The sequence below is a fragment of the Chelonia mydas genome, chromosome 5, assembly GCF_015237465.2.
Source record: "Chelonia mydas isolate rCheMyd1 chromosome 5, rCheMyd1.pri.v2, whole genome shotgun sequence".
NCBI classification, from domain to species: Eukaryota; Metazoa; Chordata; order Testudines; family Cheloniidae; genus Chelonia; species Chelonia mydas.
In genome coordinates, this window is record NC_051245.2 from 125,670,104 (window position 1) to 125,695,336 (window position 25,233).

Consider the following 25,233-nt stretch of genomic DNA (forward strand, 5'->3'; position numbering starts at 1 on the left):
CTACCTTTATGTTGCTGGAAGGTTGGCTTATGCCTTACCTGGCTTATCACTGCCATCTTTTTGCATTTAACTTTTCTTGTGTTTTTAAAGACAATCCACAGCTATTCACTTCATCCTGTGTAAAAGCGGATCCTCCCACAGATCTGCCTTAGGATAGGGGAGATATTTGGAGTCGCTGGGGAGAGTACTACACTTAACTTCCTCAGGATGATCAGTTACAGCTGGCAGTAGACCTGGCCAAGTACATGGGCTGGGAACAAAGGAGCCACACTTACCAAGTATGTAGAACTCCTGTTAGAAGCCAGCCCCCTGTCACATCCCCCACTCCATCCCACCAATGTGTCTCTCACAGGAATAGTGATGATCCCAGCCCCTCTGAGCACACAGCAGATGTTGGTCTTCTGCAGTGACTGTACTTTAACTTTTTTGTTGGCAGGAACCAAGGTCTCGGGCTTTTACAGAGTGCGTGCCGTCGACTACTGGAGCAAGCCAGGCCTCTTCTCCATTCCTGTGCAGTACATTGAAGCTCTTGCATGAGTGCAAAACTGCCCAACAGTCAGGAGAGAAATCTGCATCTGTCTTCAGCACATAGCAGAGTGGGGTTATGGTGCTGCAAACAACAACCCTATGATGAAACCCCAGCCTCACCAGTAAGGGAATTAGTGGGTTAGCCTACAACATTGCACTCCTGTTCTTGCTACTAACCCTTTGGAGCCTGAAGACAAGTATCGTCCCAAACAGTGTTTAAAAGTGAAGAAGAAATAACTGGGCCTTGGCCTGGCCTCTTATATGCTGGTGGAACTCAAGTGGTTGCAATAGAGCTAGTCCGCCCGAATGCTGGGGGTAACAGGAGCCTGGTGTCAATGTATGGAGTCAGGGCCAATAGTTCATGCCCCTGGGCCTGGAGGACAGTGTTCTCCTGCGAGGGGAGGTGCGGCTGGGTCTGAATTTCCTCACCTGCTGTGCAGTACTGGTTGGATGTGGGTTACTGGCCGGCTGGGCTCCTGCTGGGCTGAACGCTGCCCAATGAGTGAACACAACAGCCTCTTCTGCCCTCCTGGGGCTGGAGTTCTTCTCCCTGGCTCCCAGGGATTAGTACAGTCCCTTTCCCTGGAGGATTCTGGGACTTCAGTGCAGTCTGTTGTCCCTCTATAGCAGGGAGTACAACGTTGCTCATCCCTTTGAGCAGCAGCTTCCAGGCAGCCATTTGCTCACTCTTGGGCCCTTGCCTGCATGAGCAAAGTCCTTCTGCCTCAGGGAGCTGCGGATACCTTCCCCCTGCCCAGCAGGGCATCACCAGCACAGACCCTGGCCTCTTTCATTTTCCCTTTTGCTCAGAAGCCACCTTCAAGCCACCTTCCCTCACTGGATGTTCACCCCCACTGGTCTTCTCAGGCCCCGTCACGGTCCCTCACAGCAGGGAATCCCATAGCACGAGCTCAGACCTGGGTCCCTGGAGAGTATCCCCAGACAGCTGCTGTTCTCACCTCACCTTCCTTTACACTGCACTTTTAAATCCTACTTCCCTCTTCCCAGCAGGCCTTGCTTCCTTCCAGTCACATGCTCATGCTGCTGACTACAACCCCCAGTGTTCCTTGCCTTAAACAAACCAAGGCCTTGTGACAGAAATCATGGTCTATGGCTATCCTCATGGCCAGCAAAATGTTTGTTAGAGAGGATCCAGTTAGAGGGTTTTGTAAATTTATCAGATTTGGGCATTACATGCTTTTGTATGTGACAGATGGCTGGTAATGGACATGTTTTAACTAGAAAATGTACACTTGGAATGGTGTATTTTACAGCAGATTATAGCCTCACACAAAACAAAGGAGTTATGAATATTGAGTTCAGTAGAGCTGGGCAATAGTTGTCAGACTAAATTTTTTCACCAAAATACCAAAAATGGGTATTTGGGTCAAACAAAACATCGCATGAATTTGTGTCAAATTTGCCAGATTGTTTTGGTCAGAAAAGAAAACAAACAAAAAACCAAACATATTTCAAAACAAAACATTTTGACTTGGATTCAAAACAACTTTGTTCTGAATTTTGCTTCAGTTTTATTTAAAAAGGTAAAAACTCCAACAAAACAAAGTGTAGTTTGACCTTGATCTGAAAGATTAGCTTGGTGTGGCCCCCAAACTGAAAAATCTGCTACTTTGCACAGTTCTAGGTGAGAGCTCAGTGGGTTTAATCTGGCCCCTCATAATTGGAGCACTTTGTATTGTGTTTTCGAAGTACTTAGAGAGGGAAAGATCACTGCAGTGAAAAGAGCTAGACTATTTTACAATGGAGGAACAAGCCTCTGTTATGAACATATTCTCTGTGATGATATAAAATACCTCGCCAGCATAACAAAGCATGCATACTTGAATTGCAATATGAAATCAGCTGTACAGTAAATTGGAGGAAGCATTTGGCATTGTGGATTCAAGGGTGATTGGTCCACCTCCACATTTGAGTGTCAGGATTGTGTCACTGCCATCAGCAATCCCCCCACCAGCACCCCCGGATATGTGTTTTGTATCGCTACTTCATTGATTATAGGCCTAGGTAACAACCACTAAGATGGAGTTAAGATGGTTGAGAGCAGAGGTCATGTACTCCTTGTACACGGTAGGTTGCAGGACCTCTACTAGCAGGTCAGACTCTTGTACAAGATATGGACTGGCTACAGCACTTCCACCATGGAGAGAGATACCAGAGATGTGTTCTCTTAAGTATACAATGCACTGCCAGGTCTGGCTGTTCCCAGCTCAGGAAAGGTATGTTATACATGAGACCACCTAGTAGCTGAACATTATAATACCGTGTAAGCATTCCATCGCCATAGATCTCAGTAATTCAGAGGAAAATACGCTATAGGGATGTTATACGTGTTCCCATACAGATCATCAAAACCAGAAAAGACAGTTACCATTAAACTTAAAAGAAATTCAACAATGTTAATGCATAGAAATGCAGAGTTAAGGCACCTTAATTCTGCATCCTGAAGTGAGACCATGCCAAGAGGGCAACTCTTAGTCTTCAAAATAAATTATCTTATCAGGGGCCGCAAGCACTACAATACCTTAATCAAGGTAGGCATTTGCCATGGTTTCAGCTGAAGGAGAATTTAAGTTCAGAATAGGGGGGAGCTGACACTGAAAAAAACTAAAGTGTTGCTCATGCACAAGAGTTCAGTGAGTTAACTCCATGGGAAGCTAGAGGAGTCTGACAGGGCAAAATTAAAGTTGAGTGGTTGCCCTAACTATGCACTTCCATACCTTAAAATACTCCTGCCTCTTCCTTCTTGCCATACACCTCTGTGTGCATACAACCCAAATCCCTCCCTCTCCTGCACCTCTAACTATACATACTTACCCCCGAATACCTCCCTCCTGCCTGTATGACCTCTTGAGTAGCTCTGGAAGCTTTTGAAAAGGTACTTAATGATAAGTTGCCATTGTTTTCCATAACTGAAAGTTTGTCATGAAGAATGGCCCATATTCCGAATGGCCATTCGTTGTTCTCAGAATGAGCAAAGCAACATCTGCCTGGAGGGAGGTGGGGGGCCTTCTGTGCTGTGGCAAGTTGGCAAGTCCATGACGATGAAATGGTAGCCACTTGGAAAGAGGGCAGCTCACTCTCATGTCTCTCAGCCTCTGCTGACCAAGGAATAGAATTCTAGGAGCTTGACTGTAATCCACAGATGGAGCAGCTAACACTTCTCAGACTATTCTACTTCAAAGGGCAAGTGTCTTTCAAATCCTTAGCTAAATGCCACAGCAGATGTATAATGCCATAGGCTGGTTCATGTTTATAGGAAGGCTGGCTTAGCCAGTGAATTCCATAGGGTGTTTTTTCTTTATAAGTTCTGTAATAATGAAACTATTATGACGTTCCCGTAAGGATCCATCACAGGCTCCCGCTCTTTGAAATTCTATCCTGAACTGTTACTCTAGTATTTCCTCCATCCTATACACTGCTAAGAGCTGTAGTGAATTTCCCCTCCCCCAGTGCTTCCTGGCTTATAGACCTGGGGGATTCCAGGAATGGTGAGCCCTGAATGGGAGTTGCAGGTGGTTAGCAGCTCTGAAAGCTCAGGCTTGGGGTTACCATACTTCAAACATACTACTGTAGCTTTTGCTGCATGGAAAATTTCAGCCCAGGTGGGTAAAATGTAAAAGCACTGAAAACAGCTACTAAAATGAGAAGTGTCCAGCAACCTTCACCATAGGCATTGCTACCCACTCTTCCTATAATGCTTTTTATTATGTAGGCTCCTGCTGGGGAATCCCTGAGCCCCCAGGATGGTGGCACCCATATTCCTCCCTCCCCAGGGCCTCAGTGACTCACCATAAGAGCAGTGGGTGTGAGGTTCTTTGTGCACCATGCCTTCACCTGTGACAGACAACTGCTGTGATTTCTAGGACATCCCGGTTTATTGTGAGAGGGGTATCAAAGACAGTAGAGAAGGATAAACAATGTTTGATTCTTGTAAAGGATGGGGATAAATTAAAAGACTAGAAAGGGAATTGGCTCCAGGATGTCAAATAACTGACCCATCCCATTGCACTCTGAAACATGCCCACTAAAAATAATGCATAGGCTCCCAGTCTCCCCCTTCCACAGGCTTAGATGGCTGGTGGAGCTGGATGTGAAGGGTGGGTGTCCCTTGCTGGGACACTGACAGCCCTTGCTTCTGGCTGCAGTGGCCCCCTGGTGCTTCAAGTCCTGGCCCCTGGCATAGGGGTCTGCAGGGCACAGCGGGCACTCAGTGCTCACCGGTGCAGTCGAGTGTTGGGGCTCAGTTGCGGCCTGGGAGATGTAAGTAATGCCAATCACGGACTAAACACTTTGTTCTCGCTCCCTGTCTGCTGAGGTAGTTCAGTGTTGGTGGGATTATTTATCTGCTTAGCAGATTTGTTAATAAAGGGACTTGTGATAAATTGCAGTTGTTTCTCCAGTGCCCCTTGGGTCTCTTATTCTAATACCACTGGTGATAATTTTCCACGTGCTGTAGCTGTGTAGGAGACTGAACTCTTACCAACCACTGGAGTCTAAGAAATTAATCCATACTCAATACAGCAATTGGGCCATACCCAGGTCCTAATTATGTATGAGCATTAAAGATCCCAGTTTTCCAGAAGGTGGCATATTGGTCCAAGGGTCTTTGCCAAAGGCTAAACTTCCTTTAGTTAAGACTTTAGCTTGTCTAATCAATTGAGATGGAGTCCTAAGTTGACACAGCTCATCCCTGATATTACCTTAAAGGACAGAGAGGCGATTAGTAAGGTGTTAAATCATTCCACTGACTATTGCATTAGTCCAGCATGACCAGATGGACTGCGTACATTTATTCAGAACACGTGACAGTAGTTTACATACAGGTTACTAGTGTGTATCTAAATTGTTTTCCGGTCAGTGGTATCTATGCATTTCATACTCCGGTTTTCATACTGCCCATAGCTATAAAAATATGACCTTTAGCAATCTTTCTCCCCTTCCTGACAATTGAAGACTCCCTTTGGAGGGCAGTGAGCAGACTGCTATCCTCAACTAGCATACGTCTATTACAGCTAAATATCAGAGGCAATGCAGACTAGGGCCTTGGGGAGAACAAACCGCTTACCCTTTAAGGAGAGCTCACCACATTCCTGGTGCACTATCCACACTCAAGCTAGAAGAGCCTTTAACAGGAATTTATATGCTATTTGCAACCAAACTTTTCCCCAATTGTTCCCAACTGCCAGCAAACTGAAAAGTCAGTCATTTGCCAAGCGCTAGGCAGTGCCAGTATTTTACCATGCACTTTGATTTAGCTGCAGTCTTATCCCAAGTAATTACTAGATGCCCTTGCTACAGGATTGCACGAGTCAGCATAACGTGGTGGTATATCAAGTCAGTGGGTTTAGCTTTCTTCACAGAAAACCACTAACATCTGAGGATCAGTCATGTCCCATGGAAAGGGAATTGTGTGACTGAGAAATGCCTTTTCAGGCCCCCACCCCCATCTTCCTAAGAGGAACGGTCTACTACCCATTACTTCTCTGACTCTGCACAGACAAAAGCAACTCCTTGGCACAAAACCTATTGTTCCCCAGATGATGAGACAGGAGGGTGGAGGAAGGTGGTGGGAAGAATTTTGATACCTACTGTTAGGACTAGTAGCCAGGAGCTTGGATCAAGCAGCTGCACAGGGCTTTGATGAGGCTGAGCTTGTTCAACCCTTAAGAGGAACCAGGGATTCAGTATTCTGAGCTTTTAGGAAGCCAGCCTCTCGTGTGATCCTATATTGTGTTCTTAGTTTGAATTTGTTTGATGCCAGTTGTCTGACTAGAAATACCCAGCACAATGGGACCCCAACCCCAGTTGGGGCATTCAGCACTAATATTTACTAGCAGTAAATGTTCTACCATATTAACTTGGAATGAGAGGATCACACTGTATCAGTCTCACATCAGACTTCTTGGCCCATCAGGCTCTGTTACTTAAAAGTTAAAATAGGAGGCTAGGTTAAATGAGACAGGCAGTAGATAGCAAAATTCATGTTTAGAGGTTTCTTTAAAAACATATCACGTTAACGTTATTCCTTTGAAAATTGCAGTCGAATTACAAAAAAAATAACATTTTAACATGTTTTTCAGGAAAAAAACATTGGTCCAAACTATTTGATTTTTTAAGAGAATGACAACTTCAAGACCCAGAGATCTAGTTTCAGGTCTTAAAAATAGGATCACGAGTGTAATTCCTTAGCAGGCACCTGCAAAAGGAAGGAAAGAAAGAAAGAAAATTTTAGTTCATTTTTTCCATTCCATGCAAATAAATGTGTGGAATCATCACAGTGTTCTGCTACATTTCTAATCCTCAGTTCAGCTACAGCGGCAGAAATTTGGGGGTACTCATAAAATAGAGTTCAGGGTTAGTGTCCAAAACTCTCACTTGCACTGTCTGGATCCTGCTCTGTGCATGTCTTTACCACATAATGTGTTAGAGCAGTCCTTAGCCACAAAGGGCCATAACCTCAGCCTAGTATATCAATTTAGCACCAGACATCCTGCCCGGTAACCAGTGCCCCTTTCTCAGCCACAGCCACCAATGAGCGTACGTAGCCAGAAGCCTCTGGGTCAGCTCTTTGGGTGAACCCGACTAACACTTCCCTGCTTTCTTGCTGTGTACCCACAGCTTGTTTCTGTTTGTTACTCGACTCACACCTGGGCAGCTTAACACTGTTACAAAGTTTGAACCTGCAGACTTTACCCAGGCAAAATTCCCGTTGACTTCAATAAGAGTTTTGCCTGAGTAAGGACTGTAAGTCAAGATCAGGCCCAAAGATAGCTCCTTACTTTGTGACTGAATCAGTCCTGTGACTGTCAGTTAATGAAGCAATTCATGTTGGGACCTGTACTCTCAATGACGCACCTATTTTTAAGAGGGAGCTGGTTGGTCCCCCTATATTTAGGTTATCTAACACTTTCCATTTTAAGAGATTCTTGCATCCTTCTGACTGGAAAGCTCTCAGCCACTTCATTGTGTGCAGCAGACCTTTCTTTGAAAAGCAGGACAGGAATAACACTCTGGCTACTGAAGTACCTTGTCTTCAACCTATTCAGCTTTCTGGGGAGATGAACTGCTTGCCACCTTTTCCTCTCCTTTCCATTTTCAAGAAGAGTTTCAGACAGCAAGCCAGAATAACCCAACCCAATATTCTGGAGAGCCCCAGGGCTGCAGCACACACTGCGCTAGGAAGGGCCAAGACCTGCCAGAGCAGGACTTTGTGGGACTGGGAGGAAGGAAGTGCACAGAGCTGGGCTTCCTCCCCACTCAGCAGGTTGCCTCAGTAGCCCATGCACCACACATGGGTTAGTAAGTCCCACACCTCTGGTGGAGGGCGGGTAACCAAGCCAGGCTTCCCGACCAAGAAGTCCCCCTGCCTCCAGCACATGGCATCGAAGGGCCAGTTCCCCCACCCCATGGGCACTGTGTGGGGCTAGAACTTCCCCAGCTCAAAGGACAGAGAACTAGGTGAGGCTGCTCCCCAAGCACCCTCAAGATCCAGCACATGACTCATTAAAACACCCAGAGAAACGGCCATCTCTTCCTGCCAGCTAATGCAGTTAGAAGCACAGCTCTAATTATAGCAGTCTGTGCTGAAGGTTCAGGCTTCAAACCCTGCTGGCGCCTCACGATGGGGAGAGGCTGTTAAGTACTGGAATCTGTTTCTACCTTTTTGCTTTGTACAGGCAGAGAGTCGCAGCTAACTTAGAAGGACTTTATTTAGGTGGCCAAGTCAAACACTTGAACGTTAGGAAATGCCAGACTTCCCATTGCCCAGGCAACCTTAAATCTGTCCTTTTGTATGTGTCCACTAGGATGCTCTAATGACATGACATCCTGTTTTTCCACAGGATATCAGCTTCATTACTGCATAGGATGGGGATGAGGGGCAGATTTAAGTTTGCACAACCATAAATCTGGCATTTTTAACTTCTAAGTCTTTCACTTTGCAGCCACACTCTTACTTAATATTGCACACAAAAGTGCTGTCAAAAGAACTGTTAATTAGGTTGCAATGACTTCGTTGTATTAGGAAATATGCATCTGACTCTTACAGTAAGAGTCTTTTAGTATCTTAACATACCTGTCTGCAGCACTGGCTGGAACTGGCCAGACATGCAAATCTCTTCCTGCTTCTGACGCACAATGCGCTGAATAGCTGGTGGGAGCCCACGAGGGTTGCGTGAGAAGATAAGGGAGTATCCATCATCACAAGTGCCATCCTCTTTCAGGCTGCGGCAGGCATAAGTAATGGCATAGTTGTCATAATCGGTGTCAATCACCCAGTAGTTGTCCCCTGAAATGTTAGAACACCTCGTTAGTCATGGGCTGTAGGTAGCTACCTAGGTGAAGATGTCTGAGCACTCCAATCCAGCGAACTCAAGCTTCACAAGAATCAGTGGTGGGAAGGCAAGTCAGCAAATTTCACAGTGTGTGTGCGCATATATGAGTGTGAGTGAAACGACTGGAACAGATTCCCAAGGGATGAAGGGTTCTATCACTCAGAGTCCTGACATCTGGATGGAATGTCTTTCTGTGAGAAATGCTCCCGTTCAGCCAGGAATCGAGCTGGATGCAGTCCACCCCCTGATTAGCTGTGGTACACAGGAGGTCAGACTAGATGATAATGATCCTTTCCGACCTTCAACTATAAAATCCCTTTTCAACTTCTACCTGGAATGGGAAGAATTTCAATGGTTTTCACCACCAAACTTTTTTTCTTGGCCCCTTTATGGACCTGCTCCACTGAAGTCTGTCCAAAACACCATTGGGAATAAAACTGGAGCTTAGGATATAGAAGATTCACTGAAGCCTCATTAAACTATCTTTTTGCACAGGCCTATTCTTGGATCATGGGGTAATTGAAAGATAGCTTTGTTTGATGAAACACAGTTGAGCCTTTCTAATCTGCACACCAAATCATGCCAAACAAGAGTTTATTACAATAGTATATGTTGTAAAGAGGTTTTTTCCCTAGGTTTTCATTAACTTGGCTAGAGATCAAGTATTAAAAACAAAACTAATTGTCTAAGTAATGGGCTTTTTTGCAATTAGTATTTTTTAAAAAATTATTTCGGTCCTGATTCTCCATGTTTAGCATGCACAGAACTGATTTCAGTAGGAATTTTGTGCGAATAAGGAATGCAGAATTGAGCCCTTAATTGAAAACTCCTGAATCCAGTAATTCACTGTGGGATATGCAACTGAAATTAGTGAGGTTCTTCCATATGTTATGGAGTCATTGGTTGATACTCTATAGTTAAGAGGTTGAATCCCCGCTATAATTGCAAAACTCACTTATGTATGGAAAGTATAGTGGAATTGATCTAGTATCTTCTCACATTACAGCATTCTCTAATGACCCAGAAAAATTATGTATTTACTAGAACATCTGTTAGTTTAGCAATTCAAATTAAAAACAGCTCCTTTATGAAATTTAGCACCCATTGTCAGACTTTGCCTCTAATCTAATTAACAGACCAAACCAGCCTCTTTCATTAATCCTACAAGAGGAGTTTAAATGGAGACCAGGCACAAGATTTCAATGGGTTTGGATGAAATGGAGAGGTTGGTCAAGTTTTCCCATTAGTCGTAAAATCCTCTATCTCAGCAGAAGCCGAATGATACAATGATCAATTCCAGAATTCCATGAAGAACTGCCCTCTCTCCAAATGACTGCCATCACCCATTGTTCTCCAGGGGATTGAAGGCATAGCTGCCCTCAGTTTGTGGCCATTTTGAGAAGGGTGCTATTGTAATACCCTCAGTTCTACCATTTGACAGTATAGAAAAGTCAAAGTGTTTTGTTTAAGTTAGGAAAAGTAGCAAGATGCAGATACAGCCTGTGACACAAGTCTGCCTTTATCATGTACACAGAGCCTGAACAGCAAGAATTCTAGTCCAAGAATTTGCCTAAAAGTAATAAAAATTTATAAGACTGCTCCATTAAAACAAATTAGTCTGAGAAAGGATTTGGTTTCTCCTTCTATGGATTAGGCCAGCTCCTGGAATTTTCTGTGCAATTCCACTGCAGGTCCACTAACTACTGAAGTGGCAGCAGTGATTCTGTAATTAGGATGAGTTGAGTTTTGCACTTGAAGTGGAGTTTCAGCATAGAAGAAGAAGTTATATCTTCCCCTAAATTATAGCACTTGGCTGAGCACAGAATTTTCTGGAAATTTCCCCGTTAAAATGGGCCCTTTAAGAAATTTAGAATCCAGTGTCAGCCTTTTTTGCCGCTAATAATCGTAGACTAGCCCATTTTAAAAAACTTTTCAGTTAAAACATACTGGAATCTTGAGTATATAGAGTTATATTTATTGTTTTTAGGTTCCATAGTAATTTTTTTCTGTTCTCAGTGAAAGTTTCTCCTAAAGCAGAGACTGAAGGGAACAATGGTAGGCACAGAGAATTCAGTGAAGAACTTGCCCTCTGTCAAAATGGCTGCCATCTCCTCAGATATGGTTCGCAGTTTTCCATTGAAAGGAATTTGCTGGAAAAATTTGGTTCCTGCCAAATTGAAGTTTCCTATGGAAAAAGTTAGATTTTGCCAGAGTTTTGCAGTTTTCAAGTGGAAAATCAAAACATTTAGTTCTTGGTTGATTTGAGCTGAGTACAAACTTTTCCGTTTGTTGAACCAAACAGTAATATTGGTGTCGAATCATCTTGACGCTATGGCGTATCTGCATAAAGTGCAGTGGTGCCTCATGGGAGTTGTCCTTAGAGTGATTCATGCCCCCCATTCCCTGTGGGCTGGGGCTCACTGACTAATTGCATCTCCCATAATGTACCAAGATCTTTCCTATGACCATGTCACGTGATGCTCCATTGGGGTCAAGGCATCAAGGAAGATGTAGTTCAGTCAGGGAGCAATGAGAGTACGAGTCATCCAAACGACAACTTCCACGAGGCAATGTGACAACTTAGCTTAATGTTGAACTTGTTCAGAACCAAATGTAACATTTTAATATTTCCATATTGAAATTTCAGAACTTCACGTTCTGCAAGACATTCTAACACTTTGGCTTTTCACTCTACTAGGCACAAAAACCAAATGCAAAATATCAATTTCCTGTGAGGTCGAAATTCTAAATTGTGCTCAGCTCTGCATGTTAATGAGACAATATCTCTTACAGAACAGGAGGCACCATCAGGCAGCTATTGCTTCACTCATGTGGAGAACAATGGGAAAGGGTGGCCATTCTGAAACGGGCAATTTGACAAATTTTGCAGTGATGACAAGTGGCAAATATTGTGATTAATCCTAAAAAAAAAAAAAAAATTCTACAAAAGGTACCTGTTGCACGAGAGCAACTCCACGGGTGCATCGGGGGCAGGGAAGGGAAATTAGAGTGTGTGTATAGGATAACAGAGAGTGGCGTGCAAGAGGTAACATTTCCAATTTAAAAAGCAAGGAGATTCCCAGATGAGCAACATAAAAATGTAGTTAAGGTTTAGTACTTATCACCAGTCTAGGGAAACTGCATTGCTGGGCTGTTATTATCTCCAAACCAAGTGTTATCAGCCCACAAAGTTAACACTCAAGAAAGAAATCTGAACATTTTTGGGTATGGAAGTGCACAGTTAGGGTGCCCAAACAACCTTATCCCTGTCCGGTCATGACACCATGAGGGGGAAATAATGAAGAGGTGTAAATTATCTAGAAAAAATAATCAGTTTAATCTGGGCCCACAACGACAGTTAAGGCAAAATAAGTTTGGTATGGTGTCACTACAGCACACAAGCATTTCTGCTGAAGGAAAAACTTTCAGTTATGGAGCGTAACAGGGAAAAGGGGATCATTAATCCTAGCAGAAAAGAAAAGAAAAAAGAAAAGAAACGTAACCTCAGTAGGAAATTAAGGGAGCTTTAACTCTATGGGAAGTTTGAAGGGTCTGTTGGTAGAGTGCAGGGCGTCTGGCTACCCGTGCAGTATAGTTATGGAAATACATGTCTGGATTTCTTAACAACTCGACCTTATCTGAATTTCCTAAGTCAATAACACTTGGTCTTGGGATAATTACAATATCCCTGCAATTTAGTTTAACCTAAGTTAGTGATATGTCCTCTCACCTTAACTCCATTTCATCCTGGGGTGTGTATCTGGGAATATATCACAGGTAGACCAGCTGTAATGACTATATTAATGTTGCCTAACACTGTCTAGGTTTTGAGTTTTTCTAAGATGTTGCCCCTGTTTTCACAGCTTTGTTCTTCCATCCAGGATGTTTTGATGTAATTTATTTACCAGTGCACTAGAAAGATATTCCTTCAGCACTCACTAATGGGGAATCCTGTCCAGCCACCACAGCTGCAGAGAGTCCTCTGGCAGGGGAAGGGACATGGGAGGTGCATGCAGGAATTAGGCAGGTGTATACACCTGGCTGGCACAAAAAGTTCCTGGGGAGTGGGACTCAATCCCGAGGGCAGCTAAGGGACAACCATACGATTTTCCTCCTGTCACCATCCACCCAGCCACTTTGGCCTGCTGCTAGTATGAGAATATGGGGGCAAGTGTCAAATCCCTCCCCCAGTGCACAGCCCAAGTTGTCAGGCTGTGCGTGGGGAAGGCCTGCAGAGGCTAACAGGAGCAAGCACACCTCCAACTCCTGAAAAACATCATTTCCCAAGTCCAGACAGCCCAGAACTGTATTGATACAGCTTTGTGCTGTAACCCACCTTTGTGAAATAGATTAGTAATAGTTTGGTTCTTAAGGGAGTCTCTGACATGTCTCTTTTTGGGAGGTAGAGAGCTCTCTTTTTCTTGGAGTAGGCTTTCCCATCATGTTTTGGGGAGGACGGGTTGGTTATGGTAGAGAAGCACTATGAAGCAAGGATTTGCAGTATTCTCCAAAGATCAGCCTCTGGAGTTGTCTCCCAAAGTAGATTCCACAGCCAGATTCCCCCCCGGTCAACAATGCTTGGTCCCCAGCTCTCACGCACTTCACTCTAACCTGTGTGACCTGCAATGTCCCACATGAGTGCAACGGTCTTGGCAGCTCATCCACTGAAACACGTAGGCCTCGACACCAAAGAGCTACAAACCAATACAGCTAACCAAAGGTGATGAAATTCACTCACCTCCACTGGACAAGTAGCTTGCCAGACCTTGGTAACTCATGTACATCTTTGCTGGAGTGGTGGGGTCTGGGACTGTGTACTGAGCAGCCATATCAGCACAGATCACCCAGAATCTGAAACAGGAGCAGAGATACTGAGGATGGGAATCTACAGTGTGTATGTTTCAATGCACAAAATAACAGCCCTGTTCAGGACTCGTACAGGTACCTGACTTAATTCTGACAGACTTAGCAGGGCCATGGGCACTGTTCCCATTTCAAAATAGTTCATCATTAAGTAAAAGCCACTCCACATCCTAGCACAGTGATCCTTTCCCACTCGCGACACAGGAACGAGTCGTGGGCTGCACAGATGCAAGTGCAGAGAGATGATGCATCTGCTACCCACCTCCACACCACATAGTAAGTCGTATGCATCCAGAAATGGCAGGAAATGCATTCTGTGTATTGGTGTATGGCTCAGACAAAATTAGACTCCTACTGCGCTACATGCCGCTGAGAAAATAGCAGTAAGAGTCGCTGCTCAAAGAGCATAACTTCTTCCTATAGACAAGATGCTCCACTCCTGTTCACACAGGATTCAAGCAGGCAGAGGACAAGGGTGAATGGCAATATAAATACAGGGCATGGTATAGGCTGCAGGCAGCTCTTACAGGCCCTCGATCATTCAAAGGTATATCACTAGGTGGTTGGTTTCCGCTGAGCGTCATAAGTAGTGTCTCTCAAGGAGGAATTTGAGGGTGGGGAGGGTAGCAGCCTTGTGGACTAGTTTAAGACAGGAATTCCCTATATAAAGAGAGCCATGAAAACAATTCCAGTGGGCTATAGGAGGAATGGATTACTGGAGAGTGAAGGCTGGTGTGGCTGGCAGAGTGGGCACCAGAGATGTGATCTCAGAGAGAGGAGCATTGAAAATGACTAGAAGCTGCATTTCTTCTCTGGCTCCCCATTTTCCACACTGGGGGGAGATTTGGCCAGCGGGAGTGCTCTTGTCCGCTACACCTCGCAGAGCCTGGCGGGAGCAGGCTGTTGCGATAGTCATAGAATCATAGAATCTCAGGGTTGGATGGGACCTCAGGAGGTCATCTAGTCCAAACCCCTGCTCAAAGTCGGGGGAGGCGACCGGACATTCAGATTCTGCAAGTGAGAGGGAACAGCAGCAGGATGTGGGGTACGGGAGGAGGAGCTCGGAGGCCTGAGCAGCGCAGGAGGAGCAAGTCACGGGTAGCACATTCGTCTGGGGCTAGCTCAGCATGCAGAGACCAGCTGCAAGTCACAGCAGCCTCTAGGGAGGTCTGGCCTTCCTGGGGAAAGGGTAGTCTAGCGCGGGGAAAGGGTAGTCCTTTGATACCAGGCAGGGGCATACGACAGGGTTCACAATGAGTGGAGATGTGTCATTTGTACCCACCCCCTGCAACCTTTTCAGAGGCCCTTCCCCCAGGTGTCACCTCAGCCCTGACAATCAACAAGGTGAGACGGAACAGATATGTCCCTGCCAGGACAGACCCCTGGGCAGATGCCAAAGCTTTCATCCCACCATATCACTCCTCTCGGTTGCCCTTCACATGGTCTGTGCAGCTACCACAGGGTGTCCAAGTGGGCAGTGGAGGCTGACCAGGGCCAAGAATGGGGACAGTAGTGGTCAGATGGGGAAAGCAGGGTAAAGAACTTGCAAGAGCCAAGAGACTGGACAGCCAGGGCCACAGAGCGGGTTCCAAGTCACATTCCCTGCAGTTCAGACCCAGGGCAGATACCTTCGCTTTACACTCCCCTCCCCCAGCCCCATACACATTCTGAACAGACAAGGTGTTGGGAAGGGTAACTGTCCTCTGCCAGCTACAACAGGTTGCATCCTCCCTACTAAATGCTCTCCCCGGTTTTCCTTTCTGCTGTGCACCCATCCTTTTGTTAGTGGAGGTGCCACCTCAGAAGGGAGTAGGTTTTACTGTTCATTTGCGCAGGAATTAATGGCCACCATGCAAATGGCTGACTTGCACTAGCTTTTCCCCTGGTTTGCGACCATGAACCGCCTGACTAAACTGTCCAGTGTCTGAGCACAGGCGGGGAGAATTTGCTGCACCTTCCCTCTGGGATAGGAGTTCTCTGATCCTAATCCCTCATCCCAAAGCTGGATTTACACTGGGATGAAGTTGCATGCTCAAAGCCTACTGAATACAAGGAGTATAACTTCAGCCATGAAGCAGATACATTCATGGCAACAGATGATTTCCTGGTTTTCTTGGGAGGCTACCCAAAATCGACAACTCTGAATAGCCAAACGTCTTCCTTCCCACATGCATTACGTAGTACTTGTCTACTGAACTTCACCTGGCCTTTTTCTCAAACTGCCTGGCGTGCTGCCCATTTGTCTCTCTTGACAAACCTAAGGTTTGTATCAGTGAGTTTTACCACCTCAGTGCACCCATCTTCCATATTGTTAGCTAATGTTGAACAGCACTGGAGCTAGTATTTATCTATGGAAGGTCTTGGGGGGTTTCTTTCTACACTGAGAAAGCTGTTTATTTCTCCTCAGTTTAGTCTCTCAACCAAGCCATAATCCCTTACAGTAGCCATGGGTGACGGGCAAAAATCTTAGATTTGTTTCCATCTGTCTATCCAATACCCGCCCATATTATCTGAGGGCTTTTTGAGTCTTCCACAGAAGACGAACCAATGTCAGGTGGAAAAATCCACTAACATAAAACCCACTTGGTTCCTTCAACCACCAAATCTTTCAGGTAAATCTAACCAGTTAGAAGCAGTTTGCCTTTCCAAAAGCTACATTGGTTTAGTTGACTTTACCCTCACTGGAATGCTTTGCCACTCTACATTTAATGATTTTCTTAGCCATGCTTCTTTGTAAAGAAGCTATGCCTGAGGTATAATTCCTAGGACCTCCATTTGAATAAACAGGTTGAACGCTGTCAAACCTTGAATATAGTACTTGTTTTTAGGGGGGTTTTTTTGTTAATAGCACAGCTCTTTTTTTCTTTAGTTTCCTTAAAACTCAGAAACTCCATCTGAGCCTACTGACTTGTTACCATTATTGAAGACATAGCTTTTCAAGTCCTGGGCCTCTGAACACAGACTGTCAGATACATGGTGATTGTGTGATGGCACGAAAGAGACCAGGCTGGCTTTGAACTCATCATCACTGGTGGCCTAAATAGAAAATAAAGCCAGGACCCTAGAAGCAGAAGGTTTGACGTTTTAACATACTGAGCTTTATTAGGTTTTCCTCCTTGAACAAGGTAACCAGGTCATGTCATGTGCCTCAGTTACGTTCCCAGTCACAAGGCAGACTAGTGCATTCGATCAGGCACGCGAGTGGAGTGTTCGCCAAGCACTTACCCAAAGAGCTTCACTCTGCCTTTGGAAGATGCAATCATTGTGCCATCCTCCTCAATGGTGTATTCAGCAGAGATGTTATCCTGAAGGAAGAGGCCTTCTGGGTCCTTCTTTGCTAGGGCATACCATTTCCCTGCATACTGAAATGAAAGGAAAATATCCCAATTAATGAAGATCAGGCATCTGTAACCATCCGTACTGCAGCAGGCTGGTGGCCAGAAAGGTTGTAGGTAGGTGCTATAAAAACCAGGGAAAGGCCTGTGTGTGCATTTGTTAGATGCTTGGAAGAATGGTTCTGCTGTTCATTTTCACATTTGACCTTGTGACAGGAGCTGGTAACCCTGGATGCTGAAGGCCCAGTCATCTACAGTGCAAGTAGCAGCAGCGTAAGCTTCCCTACATTGCCCTGCTTACATGTCTCAGCCATGTCCCAAACAAAGCATGGCTGTAAATCAAACAGTAGCACATCCTCTGTTCCCTTTCAGCCCTTGGCCTCTTTGCAACAAGTGACCCAGTTAGAGCAAATTGCATGAGGGTTTTAGGGGCCACTTTGCCATTCATAAATTGATGGGAAATTCCATCTCTTTTCACAGTTTCACAAAGTAACCATTAGATTGTGACACTTGTCACTACTGAAAGAGACTGAATTTGATACTTTGCTGGAAGCCCTCACCCTTGTTAAATTTCCTATGCAGAGAGGCAAAAAACATTAAGTTTACTCATTAGAAACTGAGGCAAGGAGGCCAGTTTGGTGGTGGTGGTGTGCATACATTTGATTGAGCAAGAAGAAAATGCCCAGGAAAAGCATCCCTGAAGACCTAGCATGGTATGTGTTGAAAACGAAAGGGGATCGACAGAAGCTACTCCAGCAGGGTCAGACCCACAAAGAGTTAGCCACAGAGGACTAACAGGAGTAATGCACAAAGCTGAACACAAACAGAAGGCAAACATCTGCCTACACTATTAAGTCTTGCACCCCTGCTCTGGCACTCATGAAAATTGGGGCATTTAGGGGGGATTTGTGTCTGTAAAAGGAACGTATGGAGTTAAGAGGCCAGGTGATCTAGGACGTCACATGCCTGTTAGAGACTGAAATGGAGCCTGTAACTCAGGAACAGATACATCAGGGGGATTCTCAGCCTTTAGTCAGAGCGCGGGTTCTCCCCAAGCCCTCCAGAGCTGATGCATATGGGCACATATGAGTATTTCCATTGCCTCTCACAGCCCAACCCAAGGTGGGGGTCTAGCAGTGAAGTGGGGTGGGAACAATTCCTGGTCAGCCTTACTTGACCCTTCTGTGGGCCACCAAAGGCCCCTTCTGGAAGAGGTTCTTCCTTAGGAGGGCTGCAAAGTGGTTTTAGCATGGGGGGAGGGTGGATTAGCCGGGTTGTTTGATCCTGCCTTAATCCTTCGCTGTCCTAGGGAGCCAAAACGTCATCAGTTCAGATTAGTGACTGAAACGGAGCCCCATACAAACTGGAGCAGAGCAGGAACGTTATGATCAAACGTAATAGTCTACAGTCTGGGGTACTTCTGTGACCCCGGTGATTGTAGTATCTCAGCATCTGCAATTGTATTCATTCTCTCACCACTCCTAGGAGGTAGATTTGGTGGGGGATCGGGAGAGCCAGAACCAGGCTGGGAAGGAAGGTCCCAGCAGTTCCAGCCCCCAATGGCAGCCCCTCAAAGTCCTGCGCTCACCTCTGCCCTCCCTCCAGTTCTGTGACCCCAGCTATTATCCCCATTTTACAGATGGGGAAATGAGGCACAGAGGCCCAAGGTCACATAGGAAGTCTGTGGCAGAGCAGGGAAATTGCATCCTCCACCCCCAAAGTCCCAGGCTGGTCCCCTGGCCACATCCAAAGACAGATTCTGTTTGTTTCTGTCCCAATGGATGTTATCTAGAGGTGGTCCTATTTGCTACCATAATTCAACCAGAGTCTCAGAACCTCTCTTGAGCATCAGATTGGTGTCTGATGTCAATGGGGCTACTCTAAGGCCCAATTTATCTCCCTTTGATTCGCTGGGAGGCAGCTCCAGCTCCCAAGGGCCACTCCTCAGTGAGGATTTGCAGCTCACTAGCATAGTCTAGATTCAAAGGAGGCAAGCCTGCCATACCACTAACGTGGGGGAAATGACTGTCCTGTGTATTTAGAGTCAGGATGCGCCATTAATGGCAGCACATTAGGAGTGGGAACTTTTGGACCTCCAGCAATTGAGCAGATGTTACTAAGTCAAACAAGTTTCCTTATGTGAGAAAATTAACCTTCATTTTGGATTTTTTGGGCTGAAGTTCTTACTGAGCAGAAGGCAATGGGGGATTAATCTGGTGAGTTAACAGCAAACTATGGAAACAGAATATATTTTACCTTTAAAGCGAAGAGGTTAATTTCCCAGCTCATGTTGCATTGAATTAGTACATTATGCAAATTAAAGACGTGTAAATGTAAATTGTGCACCTTCTACTGCCACACTGTGCACAGTAGATGAAGCTGTGATAATTACCCTCTTTGGATCGAAGTTGTCTTTCACAGAGAAAGAATCCACTGTACAGCTTTGAGCCAGGCAGTGTTCAATACCAGAGAGGAGTGTTGCCAGGAAGACATACTGTGCATATTTCATTCTGGAAGACAAAAGCAAACATGAAGAGTTTCATACAGATGCAGATTCACAAATCTGAAGAAGGTTTTTGATTGAAGGCCAAAAAATAATCCAGATAGTATCTGAAATATACCAACTTCTGCGGGAGCATAGTCAATGGTCCTGTTTTAATGTAAACGATTGTGTGGTTTGTACCTTTGTGTAATTAATGGTACTACCCACCACATTCTTGTCAATGGTATTTGGGCTGGGGATGAGGACAACAATCAATCTCATTTTTATCACCAAATCGTGAGTTTTCTACCTGCATTAAGATATTCACTAAGATGGAAACAATGATAGTTATTAAATGTAAGGTCAAGTTTAATGTAAAATGCCTGTTTCTACATGCAACAATTGGGATAGCTAGTGTTATAAATACCGATTACAGGCTTCACATTTTTAAACTTGTTTCCTGTCATGTTACTCTAAGTACAGTATTGAATAAATCCTTCTTTAAGAAACCTGGCCAAATTAAAATGCCTAATACAAGTCTGATTAGCACATCACTGCACCTACAATAATTTTTGGTTTGCTAAATTAGTATTTTGCTTGTCACAAATACTGGCATTTGTGCCAGCTCTATTTTGTTGCTATGAATCTAGCTGGAAAATGGATAGAGTTACTCACATTTTCTGTTTTTCCATTAATATTTTGTTTTGATTAAAGTGTTCCAGTGAGCTCTAGTGAAACCTCATTTTTCAGAATTAAATTGTTTTTACATATTTACGACCATCGATCCCTGGGACATCTCTGTGTCCAGCAGGGTTATTACCTTTCACATGAGAGTTCTCACAACCTAACCAAATGTTCTCTAATGGCTTATTAAAACATGAAATGAATTTAACTTTTATACTAATCCCTCTTATAGTCTCATCACCTCACATCTGAGAGACAATATTCAGATGTTGGATGACTGACCTGCCTTTAGAATATTACCACAATTTTGCCGAGTAATCCCCAGCTGTATTAACTGCTTAGCGTATCCGAATTCATCCACATTAAACTTAAATGCTTACGGGGGATAAAAGTCTTTCGTGATTATCCTTTTATTATGATTAATTATTATTATTACTACAACTTTTTGCAGGATAGCCAACAGTGAGTCATTAGTCTCTAAGGTGCCACAAGTACTCCTTTTCTTTTTACGAATACAGACTAACACGGCTGTTACTCTGAAACCTGTCATTTGGATCTTTGAAACTTCATAATCTTATCCCTGCAGAGCCTGAGCTACCATGTAGATTGTCCCAAAGACATCAAGTTACACCTGGACTAACATATCAGCAAATGCTACTTGCAGTTTTCTGAGGAATATTTCACGTAAGATGCCAAGTACAGTAGCCTGAAAGGCGTGGCAGGAGAAGCTGTTTCCTGAGATGATAACTTGCTTCTTTATGCATCCGATGAAGTGAGCTGTAGCTCACGAAAGCTTATGCTCAAAATAAATTGGTTAGTCTCTAAGGTGCCACTAGTACTCCTTTTCTTTTTGCTTCTTTATTGAGCGACACCTACCTGCTGGGGTATTGTAGCTGCAGCCCTCCAAGTCAGTCCGTTTCTCAGTGGTCAGCTGAAGAATGTTGTGTGAACTGCCCTCTGGCTGCCTTTAAATAATGAATTTGCAAAGTCACTAATTGGTTATTTTCGCTGGTGTGCCTGAATAAGACCCTTAATCTTGGATAAGCCATTATGTAAAAAACAAGTGTAATCCTCATAGTGGTGTGTCTGCCTGCTTCACTAATACAAACACAGCTTTTGCATAATGGAAAAAGAAGGCCAGAGGGCTAATAGGTCTGGTAAAGCAAGAGTAAGGACACCTCTGTCACATTCCACTCTGCTTGCCTCTTTAACATGTGATGGGGGAAAACAGGGACAGTTAATGAGAAACTCATGAATCAGCAGACATGCACATGGACCCTCTTGAAGTCACTCACTCACCTGGGGTGAATATAATATCATTCATTTTTCCAATAGATGTGATGTGTCATCGGCTAAGAACCAAAACAATGAGTATAAAAATGAGGACTTTATCTCAGGAGGGTCACCCCAAACACACTGTTCCCAGGTTGTCACACCAAGAACCCAGGGCATTTGCAATGCAGCCAATTTCAAGTGTCTCTTTTCGCCTCACTCGGGGTATCTATTAAAATCTTTCACCTGTTGGTGCTTCACAGCAACTCAAAGTAAGATGAAGTCAGAAGATGCTTGAAAAAAAGGTTGTGTCCGCCTCAGCCTTAGTCTCTCTTTTAGCCTCTTGCAATTCCCACCTGAGCATCATGGGGGGACCTGCTGTTTCCCCTAGGTGGCTGCTGATTTCAGGTGGAGGATGTTACACCCTTCTGTGGATCAGTGCTGACGTGTGCCTCTCCGCATTTTCATGGGCTGCTGCAGAGATGAGCTTTTCAGGGTTTCGGAACTGTGGGGGAGGGAGCTTTGGCTTTTATAATTTGTTAGGGGAGCCTAGAGCAATGGACAGGCGCCCCTTTATGTACTGAAGTAAAGAGAACAAGACTGTGGCTCCTCCCTAGCTGTACATTGCAACTACGGATGTCTGGCCTCAAGGTCTGTCCCCAGTACTGCACAATTACGCGGGGATACAACTGCAGCCCTTGCTGTCTTTGAGCACAAAGGTTGCTCTCTTCTCGCACCCTCGCTGCTGCAGCCACCGCAAAGGCGCCAGGGAAGACACGGGTGCAGCCTTCCCAGCCAGCGGAGCGACGGACTACAGAGACGAGGGCACAGAATACATCCTGAGCCATGATTCAGTCAGCTGCATGTGGAGGCATTCTGCTGTGCCTTACTGCAGGCTAACCCATCCCGGAGCTCTCCTTGGAGAAAAGGCAAATGCCTCTGCAGTCTTTACCCTCTGTTTCCACAGAGCTCTGCATGCACTGGTAACAAGTAGCTTGCGAGAGATGCTGGCACTGAAACACTGTTAGAGAGTTTGGGGCAGTACAACGGCTCCCAGAGCTCCACAAAGGCCAGCAGGAGGAATGCTTTCTTCAACCTCTTAGAGTCCCTTAGTGCTACAGTCCTGCCTCCCCTCTGTAGCCTTTAGCGGGCTTTTGCCCATGGGGCACCACAAAGGAGTAGCCCCTGGAGCCGGGGTGCATAGACACTAATTGTGCCCAGCTGCTGTGTAAAATTCCTGTTCCTGTAACACCATCTCCATTGGCACAGAACCAGAGACCAGGCATATGCTGCCCCTTCACTGGGGCATGTTTTTCACGGGGCAAGGTGCTCTAAAGGAAAATGCATTAGACTAGGAGTCAGGAGTCCTGGCTCTGACACAGATGTTCTAGGTAACCTTGGGCAAGCTCCTTCAGTTCCATGGCTACATTTCCCTTCTTGCCCTTTGTAATCGCTGTTGGGCGGCCCTGCCTACCTTACTGTTTGTTCAGTGCGTCCCACAGCGAGCACCCCCGCTCCCACCTTATTCGGGACCTTAAAAGCTCCACTTTAATTCGAGCACTGTTCTAAATATTTGCCTGTTTTCTAGAAAGAGACCAAATGGTTGTTCTCGGAGCTAATTCTTCAGCCATTACATTTCGGCTCACTGTGAGTACCAGTCTTGGAGCTCAGCAGTGACCCTGGAGAGGCCACACACAGCTACTTCTTCCACGCCAGACAGATAGTTAAGCTCCGTTAATTCAGGCACAAGGCATTATCTAAGACACCATGAACAAATCCCTGCTCCCAGGAATTTGGTCAACTTCCTGGGGATATGAAACATTTATATGTTGTGGAAAGGAAATGTTTAGTCAATAAGTACCCATATATATACACACAGCAGTTAACTGTTCTTTGCAACACAAAGGTATTATGTAACCAGAATGTTACTTAGCCGTAAAAGGATGGGTACCTGAAACAAATGCACAACCCAATAATTATGTTTTCTTCTAATAGAAATAAAGTGGCTATTTAAGGACAAGTGACTGTGAGGTATTTTCTGTAAATTATAAGCATTTGTAAAAAACGTACCACTTAGGCTCTCTTTTCCAATCGAACCGATTAGCGTAGGGCCCCGCCAGACACTGGTGACACGTGCCGCTATACTTATGTGCCATGTAATCCCATTGGGTTTATAGATATGCTACTAATAGCTAATTACAACACAAGCTTTTGGTCTGTTGCAGTAACATCTGTCATTGCACTGTGTACAAGTTGCAGCCAGGACATGTGTTCTGTTGGTATATTTTCTTCCAACCGCATCAAGGTGGTTCAGAAAAAGAAAGGAATCCAGAAAAGTGTCGATCGCTAAACGTTTCTAATTCACCAATGCACCGACCAGTGCTGTCCAGTTTAATCTTGAACAGGATCAGTACAAAAGAGCCCTGGCAAAAGCATTATCTGCAAAAAGAGCTGAATGAAGGACGTGACTGCAGAACCCAGAGCATGTGGGGCCTGGGGACACGGGGCAAATGTAGACCCCCCGCCCCACATATGTCTTTATGAGAACAAGTGATAGATAAACTGCTCTAGGATTTACTGGGATTGTTCTGCCTGCTCAGATTTAGCAACATGTGTTGGTCAGCAGTGGAGGGCACAGTACGGGGTCCCTAAATTGTCTCCTCTGCCAGGAACTGAACCCCCACCTCCAACCTCCACCCCCGCCCCACCCCACCCCCTGGCGAGCCATCAGGTTTGTTCGCACGGGTATGTGAGAAGCATTGTGACTATATATTTATTCTAAATATAGAAGCATTGTGACTTGCCCTTGACAAATATGATGGCGGTTATTGTACATTGGGATGAGAGGATTTCCTGCCTCAGCTTTAGCTTAGCTACATCTAATTCATATTCTTAAAGAGAGTGGAATAAAGGCTGCAGTTAAAACACAAGGCCTTGGCATCATAAAACCTGGGTGGGGGGTCTATGTCAAGGACCCTAAACCATTGGAACTATGTTCCACTCCCCTCACAAAATTTATGGTGCTCACCCAGTGTGAAGTGCTTGGTGAGCATGGAATGAGGAGTGCTAAATATTGTGTTTATAGCTCATTTAGTTTTCAAAATGAAAGCAGTGATGTAATTAACATAGTCATTAGAAAGTTTTTCACATTTGGTTTCTTAGGCCTTCAGATGAAGCGCATCTAGTTCACTGCCCTGGCACTCGGAAGGAGACATTTAAAACATTAAAATTTTAATTATGTGACCTGAAATGCTTCTCCGTCCCCAATAAATGAAGGCAGTTCTTGGCAGTGATTTGAGTGACAGTCCTGGTGATTGCCAGAAGACCAGATATGGCTTGAATAGAAGAAGTATTTTCTTAGTTTCTTAGCTGTAACCTACCAAGGTGTCCTTCTGCAACGACAGTGTCTCTATCTAACCCATTCAACAAAAAGGGTAACAAAAATGATGGGGGGGAGCGTGGCTGAGCTAGGTTGACCAGATGAAACGAACAAAATATCGGGATACATGGGGGGAAGCAAAAAAAGAAAAAGGAAAAAAAAAAAAAAAGCGGCCGGAGCTAGGTGCCAAAGCACCAAACAACAACAACAAAATCCCACCTGACAAATGGGACAAATGGCGCCCTGAGACTGCATCGGGCGGGACAAAGTACTAAGAATCGAGAATCCAGCGGAGGGTAACAAAAATGATTAGGGGACTGGAACACATGGCTTATG

At 44.9% G+C, this 25,233-nt stretch overlaps 2 protein-coding genes across 8 annotated transcripts in view; one reads left to right on the forward strand and one right to left on the reverse strand.

Annotated features, from left to right (window-relative positions):
* IDUA (alpha-L-iduronidase) overlaps positions 1-21,198 on the forward strand; it is a 99,419-nt gene extending 78,221 nt beyond the window's left edge. For 5 of the 7 annotated variants that reach the window (XM_007056850.4, XM_027819232.3, XM_037902242.2 and 2 more), the window contains one exon: positions 437-12,358. In XM_007056850.4, coding sequence (XP_007056912.2) covers positions 437-537 — 101 coding nt within the window. In that variant the 3' untranslated portion in view covers positions 538-12,358. Of the gene's footprint in view, positions 1-436; positions 12,359-20,764 lie in introns of those variants that run through there. The other 2 variants (XM_037902241.2, XM_027819231.3) reach the window with 2 other exon arrangements.
* Positions 6,616-21,170, reverse strand: LOC102935738 (purpurin). The gene is made up of 6 exons (XM_027819235.3): positions 21,123-21,170; positions 19,473-19,590; positions 16,971-17,107; positions 13,621-13,733; positions 8,624-8,836; positions 6,616-6,745 (listed from the first exon to the last, which is right to left on the reverse strand). The coding sequence occupies exons 2-6, from the start codon at positions 19,587-19,589 to the stop codon at positions 6,735-6,737; spliced, it is 591 nt and encodes a 196-aa protein (XP_027675036.2). The 5' UTR covers position 19,590; positions 21,123-21,170; the 3' UTR covers positions 6,616-6,734.
* Positions 21,199-25,233: the final 4,035 nt, after the last annotated feature.